This window comes from Mytilus galloprovincialis, chromosome 2, assembly GCF_965363235.1.
Source record: "Mytilus galloprovincialis chromosome 2, xbMytGall1.hap1.1, whole genome shotgun sequence".
NCBI lineage: Eukaryota > Metazoa > Mollusca > Bivalvia > Mytilida > Mytilidae > Mytilus > Mytilus galloprovincialis.
This window is the reverse complement of record NC_134839.1, coordinates 20,500,089-20,517,021: the sequence shown is the minus strand read 5'-3', so window position 1 is coordinate 20,517,021 and position 16,933 is coordinate 20,500,089. Positions and strand designations below refer to the sequence as shown.

At 34.0% G+C, this 16,933-nt stretch overlaps 1 protein-coding gene across 4 annotated transcripts in view; it reads left to right on the top strand.

Moving 5' to 3' along the window:
- The window catches only part of LOC143063082 (uncharacterized), a 38,112-nt gene continuing 21,179 nt past the window's right edge, over nucleotides 1-16,933 (top strand). For 3 of the 4 annotated variants that reach the window (XM_076235030.1, XM_076235027.1, XM_076235031.1), the window contains exons 1-10: nucleotides 1-163; nucleotides 8,372-8,755; nucleotides 9,523-9,792; nucleotides 10,215-10,390; nucleotides 10,733-10,933; nucleotides 11,213-11,345; nucleotides 11,743-11,971; nucleotides 12,290-12,469; nucleotides 13,052-13,335; nucleotides 14,392-14,696. In XM_076235030.1, coding sequence (XP_076091145.1) covers nucleotides 8,410-8,755; nucleotides 9,523-9,792; nucleotides 10,215-10,390; nucleotides 10,733-10,933; nucleotides 11,213-11,345; nucleotides 11,743-11,971; nucleotides 12,290-12,469; nucleotides 13,052-13,335; nucleotides 14,392-14,696 — 2,124 coding nt within the window. In that variant the 5' untranslated portion in view covers nucleotides 1-163; nucleotides 8,372-8,409. Of the gene's footprint in view, nucleotides 164-279; nucleotides 722-8,371; nucleotides 8,756-9,522; nucleotides 9,793-10,214; nucleotides 10,391-10,732; nucleotides 10,934-11,212; nucleotides 11,346-11,742; nucleotides 11,972-12,289; nucleotides 12,470-13,051; nucleotides 13,336-14,391; nucleotides 14,697-16,933 lie in introns of those variants that run through there. The other variant, XM_076235029.1, reaches the window with a different exon arrangement.

The window sequence follows — 16,933 nt, the reverse complement described above, 5'->3', positions numbered from 1 at the left end:
CATCTGCCAGAAGGAAGACGACATGATGGGATGAACTGAAAGCATCAACGAAATAGTCTTAGTTTGTGTATATATTATTTGATTATTTCATCCATGCAGTTACTTCGCTTATTTTGAAGAATGCTGTGTGATATATTTTTCACCATATAGGTGCTATTATATTGTAAGTAAACAGTATTTGTATTATTGACTATTGTAAACAGACGTATCCACTGATCTTTGTGGAGGTTTAATTTTATTTTGCGTTGTTGACATTTATTTGAGGGAATGCTGTGCAATAGCCAATGCTGTAAGTCTAAAATTGACTTGTCGTTTTTACACGTTATATGTTTTAATAATAGGCGATTGTTCTAAAAAAATAACATTGAAGCGAAGGTCAATATTTTATTGATAAATAACCACCTGTTATTTACATCTGGTTGAAACCAGACCGAACTGCATGTTAATGAAGGTATATGACTGGTCCCTTGTTCATAGAGAGCAAAGAAGACATTTTCTAGATTCTGGTCCAAACCAGTTATTTCTGAAAAGAAAACCAGTTAAAAAGTCGTCAAATGGTAAAGTAATAAGTTGTTTTTTGCTTATTATTTGTTAGTCATACATTTGTACCATGAGACAGGTAGTTCTGTACAGCCTGCTGTCTAAGAATTTAGACCAGTATGATATTTGGATTTTATATGGTAAATTATTCCATACTGGGACATAAATTGTTCCATAGCTGGTAAGTCAATAATTTCTAACATTTCTTATTGAATGTTCTGATTTACTTAAATCTTATCTTATTTAGCCTTTTGCTTTGTCCACGTTTATCAGTTTTATAGGGAAAATGACCATAGCTGTCAACTTCTCAATTTTTCTAAGAGGAAATCATTTAAGGTTTATGTACCCTTCTGTAGCCATTTTTGTACGAACTTTTCAAACTTCAATTGTATCAAAACTACAGATATAATGAATAATAGAGATAGACGGGTACACTGTATACAGGAAGGATAGATGGGATGGCTATGGGGGAGTTCTTGTAGCCGTTAAATCAGACTACATCAGTGAGCTTGTAGACATTGAAAATGACACTGAGTCGATATTTATAAAAATATCACTTCATAACAACAAATCGCTCATTATTGGTAGTATTTACAGACCACCTAGCAGTGACATTAACTACATGGAGAAAATTAAACTTACAGTAGACAACTTGATAAGAAAAAACAGATCATCAGTTGTTTGGCTTGGGGGTGATATAAATCTACCCGATATATGCTGGAAAACACAATCTATCACGGACCATCAAAATCCAATACGAATAAACAGTACTTTCCTCGACCTAGTACAAGACAACCACCTGGAACAGATAGTCACTTTTCCAACAAGAAAAAACCACACATTAGACCTATTTCTAACAAATCGGCCTTCATTGGTGAATCGATGCGAACCATTACCAGGCATTGGTGACCATGACATTGTATTCATCGACACTGATATAACAGCTAAAATCAACAAACCTGTAAAGAGAAAAATATTTATTTGGAAAAAGGCGGATGCCAAAGAACAAGTTGAAAAGGCTATGAAATTAAATGCAGACTTTAAGGAGAAATTTAACCTGGAGAGTCCTATAACTGAAATGTGGGAATTTATCAAAACCAGCTTACTTACCATACTTGAACAGACAGTACCATCAAAAATGTCATCCTCAAGATTCAATCAACCCTGGATTAACCAGAAAATTAAAAAACTCACAAGACAGAAAAAGAGGAGCTTTGAAAAAGCAAGAAAGACCAAGAAAAAATCTGATCTTGACAGATACCATCGTTTAAAAGCCGCAACACAGAAAGAATGTAGGAAGGCTTACAGAGACTATATTAATGACATCATTAATCCTGAACTATCAGCAAACCCTAAAAGATTCTGGGGATTTATTAAAAGTAAGAAATGCGAATCTGTTGGAGTTTCACCTCTCAAAGATACAGATGGACTCACTTACTCAGAAAGTGAAAAGAAGGCAAACATTCTGAATGACCAATTTTCATCTGTATTCAACACCAGTGAGGATATTAAAACCATACCGAATAAAGGAAAGAGTCCACATCCAACAATGAACAAAATACATGTAACTGAAAATGGCGTACAAAAACTGCTCAGCAACTTGAACATCCACAAAGCAGCTGGGCCAGATGAGATCCCGACAAGACTTCTCAAAGAGCTTGCACCATATCTAGCAGAAACATTTACCACTTTCTTTCAAGCGTCAATAAATCAAGGCACCATACCACCTGAATGGAAAGAAGCCTTCGTTGTTCCTATTTTCAAGAAAGGAGATAAATCACGTGCCAGTAACTACCGTCCAGTTTCATTGACTGTAGTCACATGCAAGATCCTAGAGCACATAATATGCAGTAGTATTGCAAAACATCTTGATATACACGGCATTCTGAACGACGCTCAACATGGATTCAGAAAGAACCGTTCCTGCGAGTCACAACTTATCCTCACAATACAGGACCTGGCCAAAAACATAGATCTCGGTGAACAGATTGACCTTATCTTGCTAGATTTTTCTAAGGCATTCGATAAAGTCCCTCACGAGAGACTTTTGTACAAAGCAGAGTACTATGGGATAAGTGGGCCAACACTCCAATGGATCAGGGACTTCCTCAGCTCCAGAAATCAGAGAGTCGTTGTGGATGGTAAAACATCTCACACTGCACCAGTCCAATCAGGGGTACCACAGGGGAGCGTACTTGGACCACTCATGTTCCTTCTGTTCATCAATGACCTACCGGACTATGTTCAGTCATCAACAGTCCGCCTATTCGCTGATGACTGTGTACTGTACAGAAAGATCCAAAATAATGCAGACTCGCAGTTATTACAAGAAGACATGAACAACTTGCTCAGATGGGAATCTGATTGGCAAATGGAATTCCACCCCAGCAAATGCCAACTGCTACGCGTTACCAACAAGCGCAAACCACATCTAACAAGCTACAACATTCATGGTCACAATTTAGAACTGGTTGACTCGGCAAAATATCTAGGCGTCACGATACATAAAACTATTAACTGGAACACTCACATAGAGAGTATAGCTAAAAAGGCTAATTCAACCAGGGCCTTCATCCAAAGAAATCTTCAGCACTGTCCCCAACAAACAAAGGCTGTATGCTATACAACGCTAGTAAGACCACTGCTTGAGTATGCATGCTCAGTCTGGGACCCGTTCACCAACCTTAACATTCAGAAATTAGAAAGTGTGCAAAGAAGATCAGCCCGGTTTGTATTGAACAACTACCAACAAACCACCAATGTAACATCAATGCTAAAAACTCTACAGTGGCAACCACTAGCCGAGAGGAGGGCCAACTGCAAAGCAGTAATGATGTACAGGATAGTAAATGGCCTCGTAGCAATACCAACGCTAGAGCTACACTCTACATCATCCGTAGCAAGAGGACACACAACACGATTTCTTGTACCTTATGCCAGAACTTCAACCTACAGGCATTCCTTCTTCCCAGACAGCATAAGGATATGGAACAGCCTCCCACAACCTTTGGTGGACAGTACCTCACTAGATGCTTTCAAGCAGGGGGTACTGAGCTGCAGTATTCCTTAATCGCACCATCAGACTGTTTTTAACTTGCACCTGTAAATATTTTCTTGCACCTTTGTTGTCACACCCAGCATGGGCAATAGTGCGATAATACTCAATTAGAGGACTGCACTGTATTGGAAGAAGAAGAAGAAGAAGGCCATTTTGTACATATGCCAAGGGGAAACTTGATGCAAAGCATTATTTTTTACTGTTCCGTTGCATTTAATAGAAAAAGAGGACTTTGTGGCAAATAAATCAAGATTTTTATAGAAAATCCACAGCCTTTATCCTTGTACTCTCATATTTGGCAATTTGATGACTGATAGATATAGGATTATTGCATGCAGTGCTAGCATTGATTTCCTTAAAACAAGTTTATAAATGTAGTTATTGGTTAAGACAAGTATAAATATGGCCAAAATCAAGTACACCTTTTAGGGTGAGCTCGACTTTAGTGACTCAGCACGAGGTGTTTTGGAATTTACAGGTTACATAGAACTTTTTGTAAAAAATAAACACTAGCACATCATAGAAAATCAAGTGAGTAATTTATGTTTCAAATTTTATAACAAAAATCTCTGTATTAAAGGCTGTGGATTTTCTATAAAAATCTTGATTTATTTGCCACAAAGTCCTCTTTTTCTATCAAATGCAATGTAACAGTAAAAAATAATGCTTTACATCAAGTTTCCCCTTGGAACATGTACTAAATGGCCTATTTCTATTATTTATTATATCTTTCGTTTTGATACAATTGAGGTTTGGAAAATTCGTACAAAAATGGCTACAGAAGGGTACATAAACCTTAAACAAAAATAACTGAATGCAACTCTTATACATGTCATATTTGTGTTTTATCATTAAAAACACGTTCTGATTTAAGGATGGATAACTAATTTCATGCCTGATTCATGGTGCACAAACGACCCGCACAAAAAGTGAGTTTCATCCAAATTATATTTCAGTCAATTCATTTTGGGAAATGTTGTCTTTTAATTACATGATTATCATGAGCACAATGAAAGCCAACTATGCATGCTTATTTTTTTTCACACATTAAAAAATAAAGGCAACCGTGTACACTCATCACGTTAAGCAACAGACTATCAGCCCAAGCTCATAAAATTAGATTTAAGTCTTAAAGAATTTGTAATATGGTCTGATACTAAATCCATGGTAATAACTCTACATGTAATCAGTTTGTTCATTGTTGCAATTTATCAATTACCTTTAAGCGTCTGCTTCTTGCATCTGATTGGAAAAAAAAATATTGTTCATAGAAATTTGATGGACTTTATAACATAGCAAACATATACAACAGAAAGTAGAATGGTGACAATATTCATCAATTTCTATTAGATTACAAAAGTTTCAGAAGGTATTATAACATACTGACTTTGAATTAGTTCCAATTTACATTTTAATCAAATGCAGAACAATGCAAACACGAGAAAGTAAGAGCACCGTCAAGAAACACAGAAAATGTAAGGAGAAACATGAAGCACGCACATCGAACCAAACACGAGAATAAAGAAAAATTAAACATGAAGACACGTGATATAAAAAGGCCGAAAACGTTGCACGAAAATAACCCTTTACCACCCTCTATATACAACTGTCAAGACAATACATCAGTCTCAAGTTTGTTTATGGTGTAGGAAAGTGGAAAAGATGTTAACAAATTTTATTGTAAATAATTTTTAAGGCGAAGTATACGTAATTGCACGCCTCTAGCAGAATACGGGATTAAAAACGTTCGTCGTTAGTTACGCAAGTTGTCTCCCTTACTCCAAGAAAGGACACACAAAAGAGAAACTACTTTCTGTGGTCTATAATGAATCCAACAAGCACTCCTATGCTGTCTTAAACCTCATAAAAATTATCTAAATAACTCCAATTACAAATCATTCTGTACCTTGTTCTGTGTACAGCTTGACTTATTTAAAAACACTGGTTTTTTTTTGTTTTAGACGCGTAGGAGAAGGCATTTCGTGTTTATGATATCAACAGAAAGAAAAAAACGCCTCACAACAAAATTATAAACAAATAAACAAATAAACATGTAACAATTTTCTTCTATTGATATCAAATTAATTATAATGAACCTGAATTGACCCAACAATTTCGTTTTAAAAAGCCGTAGTCTTGAACGGAAAACACAGTAGACTACTCAACGTAAAGTTTTATAATAGTTTACAAATAATTAATGAAAGACGTGTGTATTTAATTGTTTAATTTAAAAGACGTTGAAATGTTCGTATTTTGTGCAATTGAAAATTTAAGGACATGATTTATATTCATATAAGAAATCAGACGATACCAAGAGAATAATTTGACTACTAGTGCAACACTTACCGGTCGGAAGAACAAATACGGAAAACAAACAAAAAATAAACAAATTAGGCCCCACAAATTATTCAGTAACTTAAAAGTTGTCTCACTCTAACATTTATCTTAAAAGTAAGTAAAAATTATGTCATTCAACTCCCAGTTTTCAACTTTTTCTACATGTGCAGAAAGTAAACAAGTGTCTTCTATTCCGTCCACAATTTATGGGAAGACTAAATCTAAATTAAGAACCATATTGAAATTGAAAGTACACATGTAACATGTGTAAGATAAAATATAACATGTCATTTCTTCTTTAACAAATTCCAATTTTGAAGAGATATATATATCGAAATCTGTTTTCTTTTATTGTGTCTAGCTGTGTGCATCATTCAAAATTAGAGAATGTAATTTTGAAGTATCAGGTCTCAATTCAAGATTATGAATGAATAGAATATAGAATTACGGGGGGTAAAGGGGGGGGGGTCAGGCCATTCATTAGGAGGCGGTACCCGGTACTTTTACCCTCCTATGCTACTGATAAGTACCGCCTGAATTCAGGAATTTTTATATAAGATGTTCATTGAATACATTGAAAAGTACCACCTACAAATAGGAATGTACCTGTCAACATGAAAGATAATGAAACCCCTGGGGGGTAGGACCTTTATCAGAACTCCGGGATCGGGTGTTTTTAAGCTCGGGATTTCGGGATTGACCCTTTTGGGGTCCGGGAATTCTATTTCCGAATTTCGGGTAGTCGGGATTTAATTTTTTTCAAATTCAGAACCTCGGGATGTCATGTTTTTAAGCCCGGGATTACAGGATCTCGATCCCTCCGCCCCCTTTCCCTCTATTATGGTTAAAGAAAAGAGGTCAGGGAAGTTTTGTAATACTTGTAACTGCAATTTGATATTTAGTGGAATGAGAGGTGAAATGTGTTCAGACTATTACATTTCGATTTTTTTTAAAATTTAACCCAAGTTTTCGGCAAGGTGTGTTTAACGACCTCGATGATTATCCATGAGAATCTTGCACTCGGTCAGCTATAGGTGTTTACCTAGTTCATGATCATACAAGAATTGAGAAGCCTGTGGTTTACTAGTCTTATAATATGAGACTTTGGAGTTCATATAATTTACATTCAACGTTTTTTATCGAATATTTCAAGGCTTTTTGACTATCAATGTTGACCCCCCCCCACCCAAAAAAAAAAAATGATTGGATAAAATGAATGGATTACCGCCCCTATTTCAACCTAAAGTCCTATAAACTGACTGGTATTCGAATTTGTTAAAAGAAAAAATTGGTATCTCTCATATTGGTTCAATACCGTAATGCCGAAAAACAATCATTTGTTTCCGCGAATTCCGAACAGCTAGAAATATATTCCCGAGTTTTAATTTGAGTAGCTCGAATAATTCAAGCCCTTTCCCTGTCCTATTTTCTCCCACACGAGAAATGGAGTATTCGTACATTAGCTGAATAATACGACTGAACTATTCGGGTTACAATTTGTGTAAATTCCGAATGCACATAAAAGTAAAGGTCCAGCCCTACTTTCGGGAAAGGACTGTTGTAGATTTCAGATTGATTTCCAGAAATAAAAATCATACAAAAATGTTTCACGCAAATATTCGTCTTCAGACGTGTAAAGTTATACAACGGTTACTAGCCGGTCTGGATTGTGATAAAAAGAAGCGCATGCAATGCATAAAATATATAATGTCGTGGCTCAGCGATGTGTTGAATTATAGAGATGCTTATGCGGCACAAAGATAAGATTAATTTACCCAAATGTACTAAGAATTACCACACAACTTAAATTTGCTTAAATATTGATTTGTTATCCTGTGCCAGACAGTTTTCTAGCTTTGCGATCTCCGCACGCACCCGAATATAAAAGACAAATACAGTACAATAGTACACAAGACGTAACTTAAAGAACTAAAGACCGAGCAACACAAACTCCAACAAAACGGTATATATTTCATACAAGTATAGAACTATATGAAGCGTCGTAACTGTTGCAGCGACGTCAATAACGTTGTCGTTGTTTTTTGTTTTTTTACACTCAAGATTCAACTTGAACAGGTTATAGCTTGAAAAGTAGCACTTTCTTTGCACCAATTGATTCCTCAGACATTTTAGAATCGTCTCATAAATTTAAAAAAAAAATCGATTGTCTAATATAATAGAAAATCTTGGAAATGTAACAATTCCTGCCGAATTTCACGATTTTCCCTATATATCCTTTGTAATTTTGGTGTATGATGCTGTTAACTTCAACAGCTCGTATCTCAAAAACGAAAACGGTTACCCCCTTTATTTATTTTATTTTCCGATTTATTTTTACAAGCAGAATCTACATGTAAAATTTAAAAAAAATCCATTGTGTAGTTTAATTACGTACACTTCGCCTTAAATGTATTCTTTATCAACTTATTATTTCAGGTTTATTATTTAGTTAATTGAAAGAAAGAGGTGTAATTATGCCTATACAGATACCCCAGTGGACAGAATTTTTATCCTGCCAAGTTTGTTTCCATGTTTTTGATGAAGGTCACCATAGACCTATAAGTTTAGCATGTGGTCACACAGTCTGTAGAACATGCTTGTGCAATTTGCCTCAGAAGCGATGTCCATTTGATCAGAACACAATAGCTAAAGACGTCAGTGAACTGCCTGTTAACTACGCCTTATTGCAGTTGGTTGGTGCATCTGTACCAGAAACTGACACACTACCATCAGAGGGGATGTCTGATCACGTGAAGCATTATAATGCATCTAAACGTTGTATAGAAGAGCTAGCACTTCATTTGAAACCAGTCAGTGCAGGTAAAATAAATTTTGAAATGTTTAAATATAGCCAGCCTAATTTAGTCTGTTATTTCATGAATCGAAATATGAATATCAAAATCAGTACAAGTTTCACTACATGTACACATCTTTTGTTGGTGATTACGGTTGATTCACACTGAAGGTCAAGACAATAACAATCAAAACCAAGGAGTAAACAAAAACTCATAAAACCAAAGGACATTTACATCAACAGTTATAAATAATAAATAAAAAACAACACAAACTCCTAAAAACCGGGAGTGAAATCAGGTGCTCCAGAAGGGTAAGCATTTCCTGCACAGTATACTGCACCCGACATGTTATTTCTTTGTTCAGTTCGGTAATGATGGAAGGTTATTATGATTGAGGAAGTTGTTCCTTTGAATTATAGACAAGATAGTAAATTCTGTTTTCACCCCAGTTCATTGTAACTTAACCCACAGTTACATGTTGTTTTCATGAAGGTACAAAAAAATGTATGTCACCCTCACAAAAAGCAAACAAATACAATCAAAGAGACTTAAAACATTAAAAGAATGGAATATCACTGTGTCCATTCAGTAAAAATGGAAACATATTTATTTGAAAAATAAATGCCAATGCTGTGACGATTCAAGAAAAAATATTTAAGTTGAAATTTCTCAATTTTATTTTACATGGTAGATATACTATTTTATGTAATTAGCTGGACAGTTTAACAATGTTTTAAATGACAAAATACATTTCATGAATGATGATGATACATTTACTATTTTTATTTGTAGCTGACCAAAAACTAAACACACCATGTCCATCTAGTAATGGCAGTGAACCAAACAATGGCATTTTAAGTCGCCCCATGCAACGCAAGCTGGTAACTTTAGTAAACTGCCAACTTGTTGAAGATGAAGGGAGAGCTCGAGCAATACGAGCTGCTCGTTCTCTTGGAGAAAGAACTGTGACAGAATTAATTCTACAACATCAGAATCCACAACAACTATCAGCTAATCTATGGGCAGCAGTACGAGCTAGGGGGTGCCAGTTTCTTGGTCCAGGTAAAAAAAAAAATGCTAAATGTACATTCTAAGTAAAAACTAATAAATGTACATGTATATAAATTGTTGTGTATGTCATGTATGTTTTATAGATGAATGAAAAAGAAGAAAAAAAGGAAAACAAACTATAACCATGATAACAAGGGCATTTTGAATAAGATTAATGAGACATAAAATGGAATGTTAAATATGAAATTTGTGACTCCAAAAATCCTCAAGGAATTGATTCTGCTCATTAAATGCATGTTATATGCATTTTGAAATACATGTATGGCAAATTATACTTTAAGAAATGAAAAAAAAAGTTTATAGCTCTGATAATCTTTTTAAATAACATTAATTCACAAACATCTAGTATAAATATGGAAATTTTAATATTGTGACAAAATGATAGCCAGTTTTAATTTATTTCAATTTTTCAGCTATGCAAGAAGAAGTGTTGAAGTTGATACTTTTAGCCTTAGAGGATGGATCTGCTCTGTCTAGAAAAGTGCTTGTTCTGTTTGTTGTTCAGAGGTTGGAGAAACACTACCCCCAGGCTTCCAAAACAGCTATTGGTCATGTTGTCCAACTCTTGTACAGAGCCTCATGTTTTAAGGTATAAAAAGTTTTTGTATCACAAATAAATCAAATTGAAAACCAGTTCAGACCAAATGTAAGACACTTACTTATTTTTTTCAATTATTAAATTGGCTTGCAATGCAATAATTCTCCATCAACTTGATCGTTTTAAGTCAATTTTTATATACATGTAACTGCAAATTTAATTGTGGTAGTATTATGGTGATGTCTGCATCTAAAGACATTTTGGTTCACAGACAATTACCTCAAAGTTTTAACACAAGTGTCAATACCACTAAAAGATGACTGGGATTGATGTAGGGGCTATTTTTTCCCCAAGGCAAGGATATTTTTAAACCTTTCATTATCCCTTTTGTAGGTGTCAAAAAGAGATGAAGAATCATCTTTGATGCAGTTGAAGGAAGAATTCAGATCTTATGAAGCTTTGAGGAGAGAACATGATTCACAGATAGTCCAAATAGCCATGGAAGCAGGATTACGTATTGCTCCTGACCAGTGGTCATCATTGTTATATGGTGACACCAGTCATAAATCTCATATGCAGTCCATTATTGACAAGGTAAATGTCTTCATTATTGTTTGAATGTGTTCATGGATGGGATTAATGGTATATAAAAAAGTGGTTTTAGAAATAATGAGTTGAGAATAAATGTTTTAAAATAATAAGATCCTGAAAACTAAATTTTAAGCATGGCATGAATAGATGTCATAAAAGTCCTGCTACCACTTGATAACATGTAGGAAAAGAAGAGCACATTTGTCTCTACCTTTCATCTCAAACTCCCAGAGAGGCCTTCAATTAAGAGCAAGTTTTAAAGTAATATTATTTTCCTTACAGTTACAGACGCCACAGTCATTTTCTCAGAGTGTCAACGAATTGATAATAACTTTACAGAGAACTGGTGATCCATGCAGTCTACAACGATTACATCCACATTTAGAGTTCCTGGCCAGTGTTGATCCTAATCCTGGTAAGTGCTAATAGTTTCTTTGAAGGAAGCAGGCTGCAATATGAAGGAGCTTGCCTTTTAACATATAACATATCTTAACCATTGCAAATTCATATTCAATATTGTAAATTCAGAAACTGATCATGCATGTAGATTGTGATTGTTAAATAATGGACAAGAATGTGGTATGGATTATTGTGATTTCAGGTATTGCTAGAAAATTAAAATGAATAGTTATTGAAAAAAAATAACTTAACTGTATGTGGTGGAAATGTAAATTAACCCTGTCATTCCTGTACCTGGAATTTCATTATTTAGCTAATTGTACATGTTTTCAGAAGTATTTTCAGTATTTTAAATTACAATTTTTTATGATGTGTTAAATACCAGTGTTGTAAATGTACAGATTCCTTTTTAGATGCACCCTCACCATCATGGGAGAATCTGGAAGCTGTTATGAAAGCCATCAAAACTGTAGTTCAAGGACTTGTAGATTTCATACAAAGTAATGGTTCTAAACATTTGGAGATCTTAACATTACCCAATCTTAGATACAAGACCAGTATGTGTCGTGATTTGGTACAAAGGGGAACATGTCCAAGAGGTGGAAATTGCACTTTTGCTCATTCACAAGATGAACTTGAAAAGTAAGTAATCAAAGAATTTTGTTAAACTGTTTATTCTAGAGGGACACATTTCATTGTTATTCTCACAGGTTCTGTTAATCCTTTCCATAAATTCTGTTTATTAGATATAAAAAATCCTTGATTATTATACAACTTTTTTATGTATTTTTTTTTGGGGGGGGATAGGAAACTAATAAAAACCTCTATTGTAATGAAAAAAAAATGATTTTGAGACTGAAGTTTATGGACCAAAGATTTAATATGATTTTGAAAATCTGAATGCAATATCTAGAACAGTAAAGAAAGTGTAATATTTTGTCCTTGTTTTTGCTATTTCAGATATAGGGCCAGGAATAAAAGATTAGGAAAAGGACAATTTTTACCTACAACAACATCAGCTTTAACACCCAAAGAAAAGTTAGCATTAGAAAGTGTAACAAAAACTACAGCTGAGAAGCTATTGGCAGCTGAAATATCAAAGTCTGGAAACAGTATTGACACTATTTCAACAGATCAACAGTAAATTAAGTACATGTATAAGAAAACTCTTTTTCACTATTTTTCCGAAAGTGGGTAATATGACATAAACAATACATAAAGCCAATTGTAATTGAGTAGACCACATTCAATATACATTTCTCAAATTTTTAATACAACTGAAAGTGAAACATAAAAAGTTGAGGTTTGTATTGTTTCTCCTTTTTAACGGTGGGCAATTGGTTGGTTTGTCCAATGAAATTTATGTCACATTTTTCATGGGATCTACAGATCAGAGCTTCCTGAAATTTAAACGTGTTCCAAAACTTTTAGGCTGTGTATAAAATTTTCATGACATTGCTATAGGGAACTACAAATAAAAACTTTCTAAATTTTTTTTATCAGGCTCCATCAGATAATGGGCTCTCCAACTTCCTATTTACAAAATTCTTAAAATTGGGGAGATGAGTGGCTCACTAAACAAGAGTAGCTCACAGTTGTTGTCTCAATTGCATTTAATCCAGGGTTTTAAATTTTCCCCCTAACAAAGCTGATTTAGAAAAGCAAACCATTGCATGAGACAAATTTTACCTTTCTTAGATGTTCCTCTTCTTATTCTTTCAGAGGTACAATCACAACCCCATCTGGACTTCCGCAGAAACTAGCAGTAACACATGAACCATCATGCTTGCCAGGGGCCATGACCAATATGACTATTTCTACAAGTCAAGCGTCCATGGTGCCTACTCCCATGACACCACATATACAGAATATGTCTGGATCAATGGGACCTCATGTTTCATCTTTTACACAGAACCCTAGTCCTCAAAACTGTTACCCTCCTGAGTATTACCAATCTTGTCAGAACACAGTACCTATGATGTCAATGCCAAGAATGATGTCTTATGGTAAATGTTTATACTCTCTCTGCAAGGTTAAATATGTGAAATTTATGTTCTGTTTCTTAAGGCCACTAGTATTGGCCATAGAGGCTCTATAAACAATACTACAGTCAAACAATTTTGTATAGGACAGCAAAATTAAATTTAAAGATCACCATTGCTAACCTTTATACATAGACATGAGTGTAATAATTTTTTGGAAGGGTAAATATTATGTCTTAAAACTTAAACAACTTTGTTTATGATGATGTTGGTTATACTCCAAACCTATACCACATCAGTGTATGGTTACTTTTGAAAAGATGATGTAATTGTCTGTTTTTCTATTTTAGCTCACCATTCCGAAGGAACAGTGAGCTTTAGCCATCACTTGGCATCCGTTGTCGTCTGTCTTGTGTAAACTATTTCAAACAACTTCTCCTCTGAAACTACTGAACCAATTCCTACCAAAATTAAGCTGAATGATCCTTAGAGTATCTAGAATAAATTTGTGTTTTATTTTCTGTTTCGTCAAAAAACATGGCCCCCATGGCTAAAAATAGAACATAGGGGTAAAATGCAGTTTTTGGCTTATATCTCAAAAACCAAAGCAGTTAGAGCAAATCTGACATGGGGTTAAAGTTTTCAAACGGTAACATTTTATCAGCCCGAAAATTTTCAGATGAAGCTAATCTTGGGTTGCTGCGACTAAATTGGTAATTTAAAGGAAATTTGCAGTTTTTGGTTATTATCTTGAATAGTATTAATGATAAAGATAAACTGTAAACAGCAAATATGTTCAGCAAAGTAAGATCTACTAATAAGTTATAATGACGAAAATTGTCAATTGACTCCTTAAAGAGTTATTGCTCTTTAAGGACAATTTTACACAATTTGTTTAAAAAACAAACTACGATGAAATTGGACACCTAAACAAAAGATAAATGCCAAAAAATCAAGGTGAGCGATTCAGGGTCTTGAGAGCCTCTTGTTTCATCGAACATTCTATATGATCCTTTTATTACATAGATAATCAATTTATGTACTTTTGAATGCATTTTTAAACTAAAGTATTGTTTTTAGGTCCAACATGTTATCAGCACCAAACAATGCCACCAAGCTATCGTCCACCAGTTTATGGAATGATGCCACCTCAACAGTGTCCCTACCAAACGGGTATGGAGTACACCATGGCCACTAGATGTCCGCCACAACAACCACCACCTCCTTATCCTGGGTCATGCATGTCCTATGACATGTGTCAGCAGGCTCACAGTAACCTGAACCCCTATGCTGAACCTTTTATGGTTGGTCCACACGGTCCAGCTGGTCAGCAGTTCTGTTGTCACTCTGATGATCACAGATGTCTAGTTCCTCCGCACGGTCAGGTAGGTCAATGTCCAGTCAATATATCTAAACTGAAGGGTCAACTCCAAAATCAATTCATCAAATTAAAATGGAAACTTCAGCATTCCTCTTTTAAAACTACTATTTGTATATTTATGCAACTAACTTACATAATACCCATATAATTTAGATTTATTTTTATGGAGGGGGTAATATTGCCCTTTGTTTTGTCAAGCAAAAAAATCTTGAAACTTTCCGTTGAAATTTTTTATATCCTGCAGGATTGGTTCCTTTGAAGAAAAAGAAAGAAAGATAAAAACCTTTGATAAAGATAAAAAAACCCAAAAAAAACCCAATTTGATTTTATATTAGATAACATAGGGTGTGGGGATGTTACCCTTCCTTTTAGAGCTATGAGATATCTTTTCTGGCATTACAGCAACATGGTAAGTATGGGAAATGTTGATGCCAGTGCATCGGCGGTATAAAACTTTCCTTTGCAGCCTAAACACATCATCAAAGAAAAATTCAAGTCAAGAAACAGAAAATAGAGGATAGGAATAGGTAACAAAAAAGTGTGCCTGTTGTTGTTAAAAGTATTGTTGGAATTTACTGCCTGTTTAGTGCTGAAAAATATCTGAAACACTTTTAACCCTGTCTTTATTAGAAAAAGAGAAAAAATAATTTATCACAGAAAATTGATTTGTTTTTTACGCCTGTTCAATTAAAATATACATGGTAACAAGAGAAGGCATTTTAAAAATGAGGTAACCACCTATAGACTCTAGAGGCAAATTAAAATTTTACTTTCATTTCTAATATGTTAAACCATAGATGACACCCATTCATTGATACAAATAGGAAGTGGCTTCTCTATGTCCTGTGTATGTTTTTATGGAACAGCCTTTGAATCCAAAACTGCTTATTTCCTGATATTTGACCAAGGGTTGAATACAGTTGCATTTTAAAATGTTAAAAGGATTAAGTGAGGATGATGATCTGAACAGGGGTTCCCCTGGAAACATTTAGTCATCACCTCACTTTTCCTTATTTGTGATAGTGCTCTGTTGTACCTGTGGTTGCTTTTATCAGAAAATAAGCATTTAAAAAAAAATAATGAGAAAAAATTTAGTGAGAATGAAATGGTAAAGACAGGATTATTGTAAAAATATAAGACCTACCATATATTTAAGTATTCAAAATTAAAAAAAAATAAAATTTAAAAACTAGTTTTCAAGATAAGAAAAAAAACCATGAACACTGTGTCACTTTAATATAGTTCTTTATTGATGCTGGTGAGATACTTCTAAGTAACAGTTCTTGCTATTACATTTGGTATGCCCGAGTTTTTGTGAAATATTATTTAAGTTATAAAGAGCAGAATACAGCTTACAAAATTACAAATTGAGCCAAAAAATTACTTAATTCATTTTTATATCCATATCAGATTAATTATTTAGATTTCATGTATATTGCTTCATATATATTGCTGGAACAAACAATTAATTTGGGAGTGTTTTAATCACCAGATTTCTTCGAACTAAATCATTGAATGTGATTAGATTTCTAAGAAATCCTGGGAAATAAAAAAAACAACAAAATAAATTGGTTGTTTAAGCAATTTATAAATTATGAAGGAAGTAAATTGCTTGGTGTACAAATTTCTCCTATTTTTAGAGTATCAGTGTTTTAGTAACATAGGCTGTATGTGTTTATGGGATTTTTTTTGTAAATTATAACATTTTAAACTTTATTAATTTTGATGCAAGCATTTTATGTTAATGTTTAACCATTTTAAGTTCAATGCAACTACTGAACAACGGTAAATTTCCACAATATTTCATTCCAAAATATTTGTAACTATCACTTATTCTTGTTTGACACAATTGTAAAAACACTGTGGCTTGTTTTCACTCACATGATACGTCATGTGATCGGTAAACTCCCCACATTGTTTAAGTAAAACTTACTAATGTAAAGGTTTGGGGACTGATTTAAGTGCGCTTTTATGTCTATACTGTTCATTGACTTTCATTGGCATATGATTTCAGGTATTTAATACCTGAAGTAGTTAGTAAAAAATGAACAAAATTAAGTACTGAACCTAAATTTTTCATTTAAAATAAAAGTATAGGTTTCCGTAATAGAAACCATTCTTTCAACAATTTCTTAATTTCAGAATAGCTTAGGCTCTCTTTTAATAAATAATTAATTTATGTAAGTTCTGACTATGAAAGTTGATTCATCTTTGTTAATACATATGAGTGTAAATTGGCAT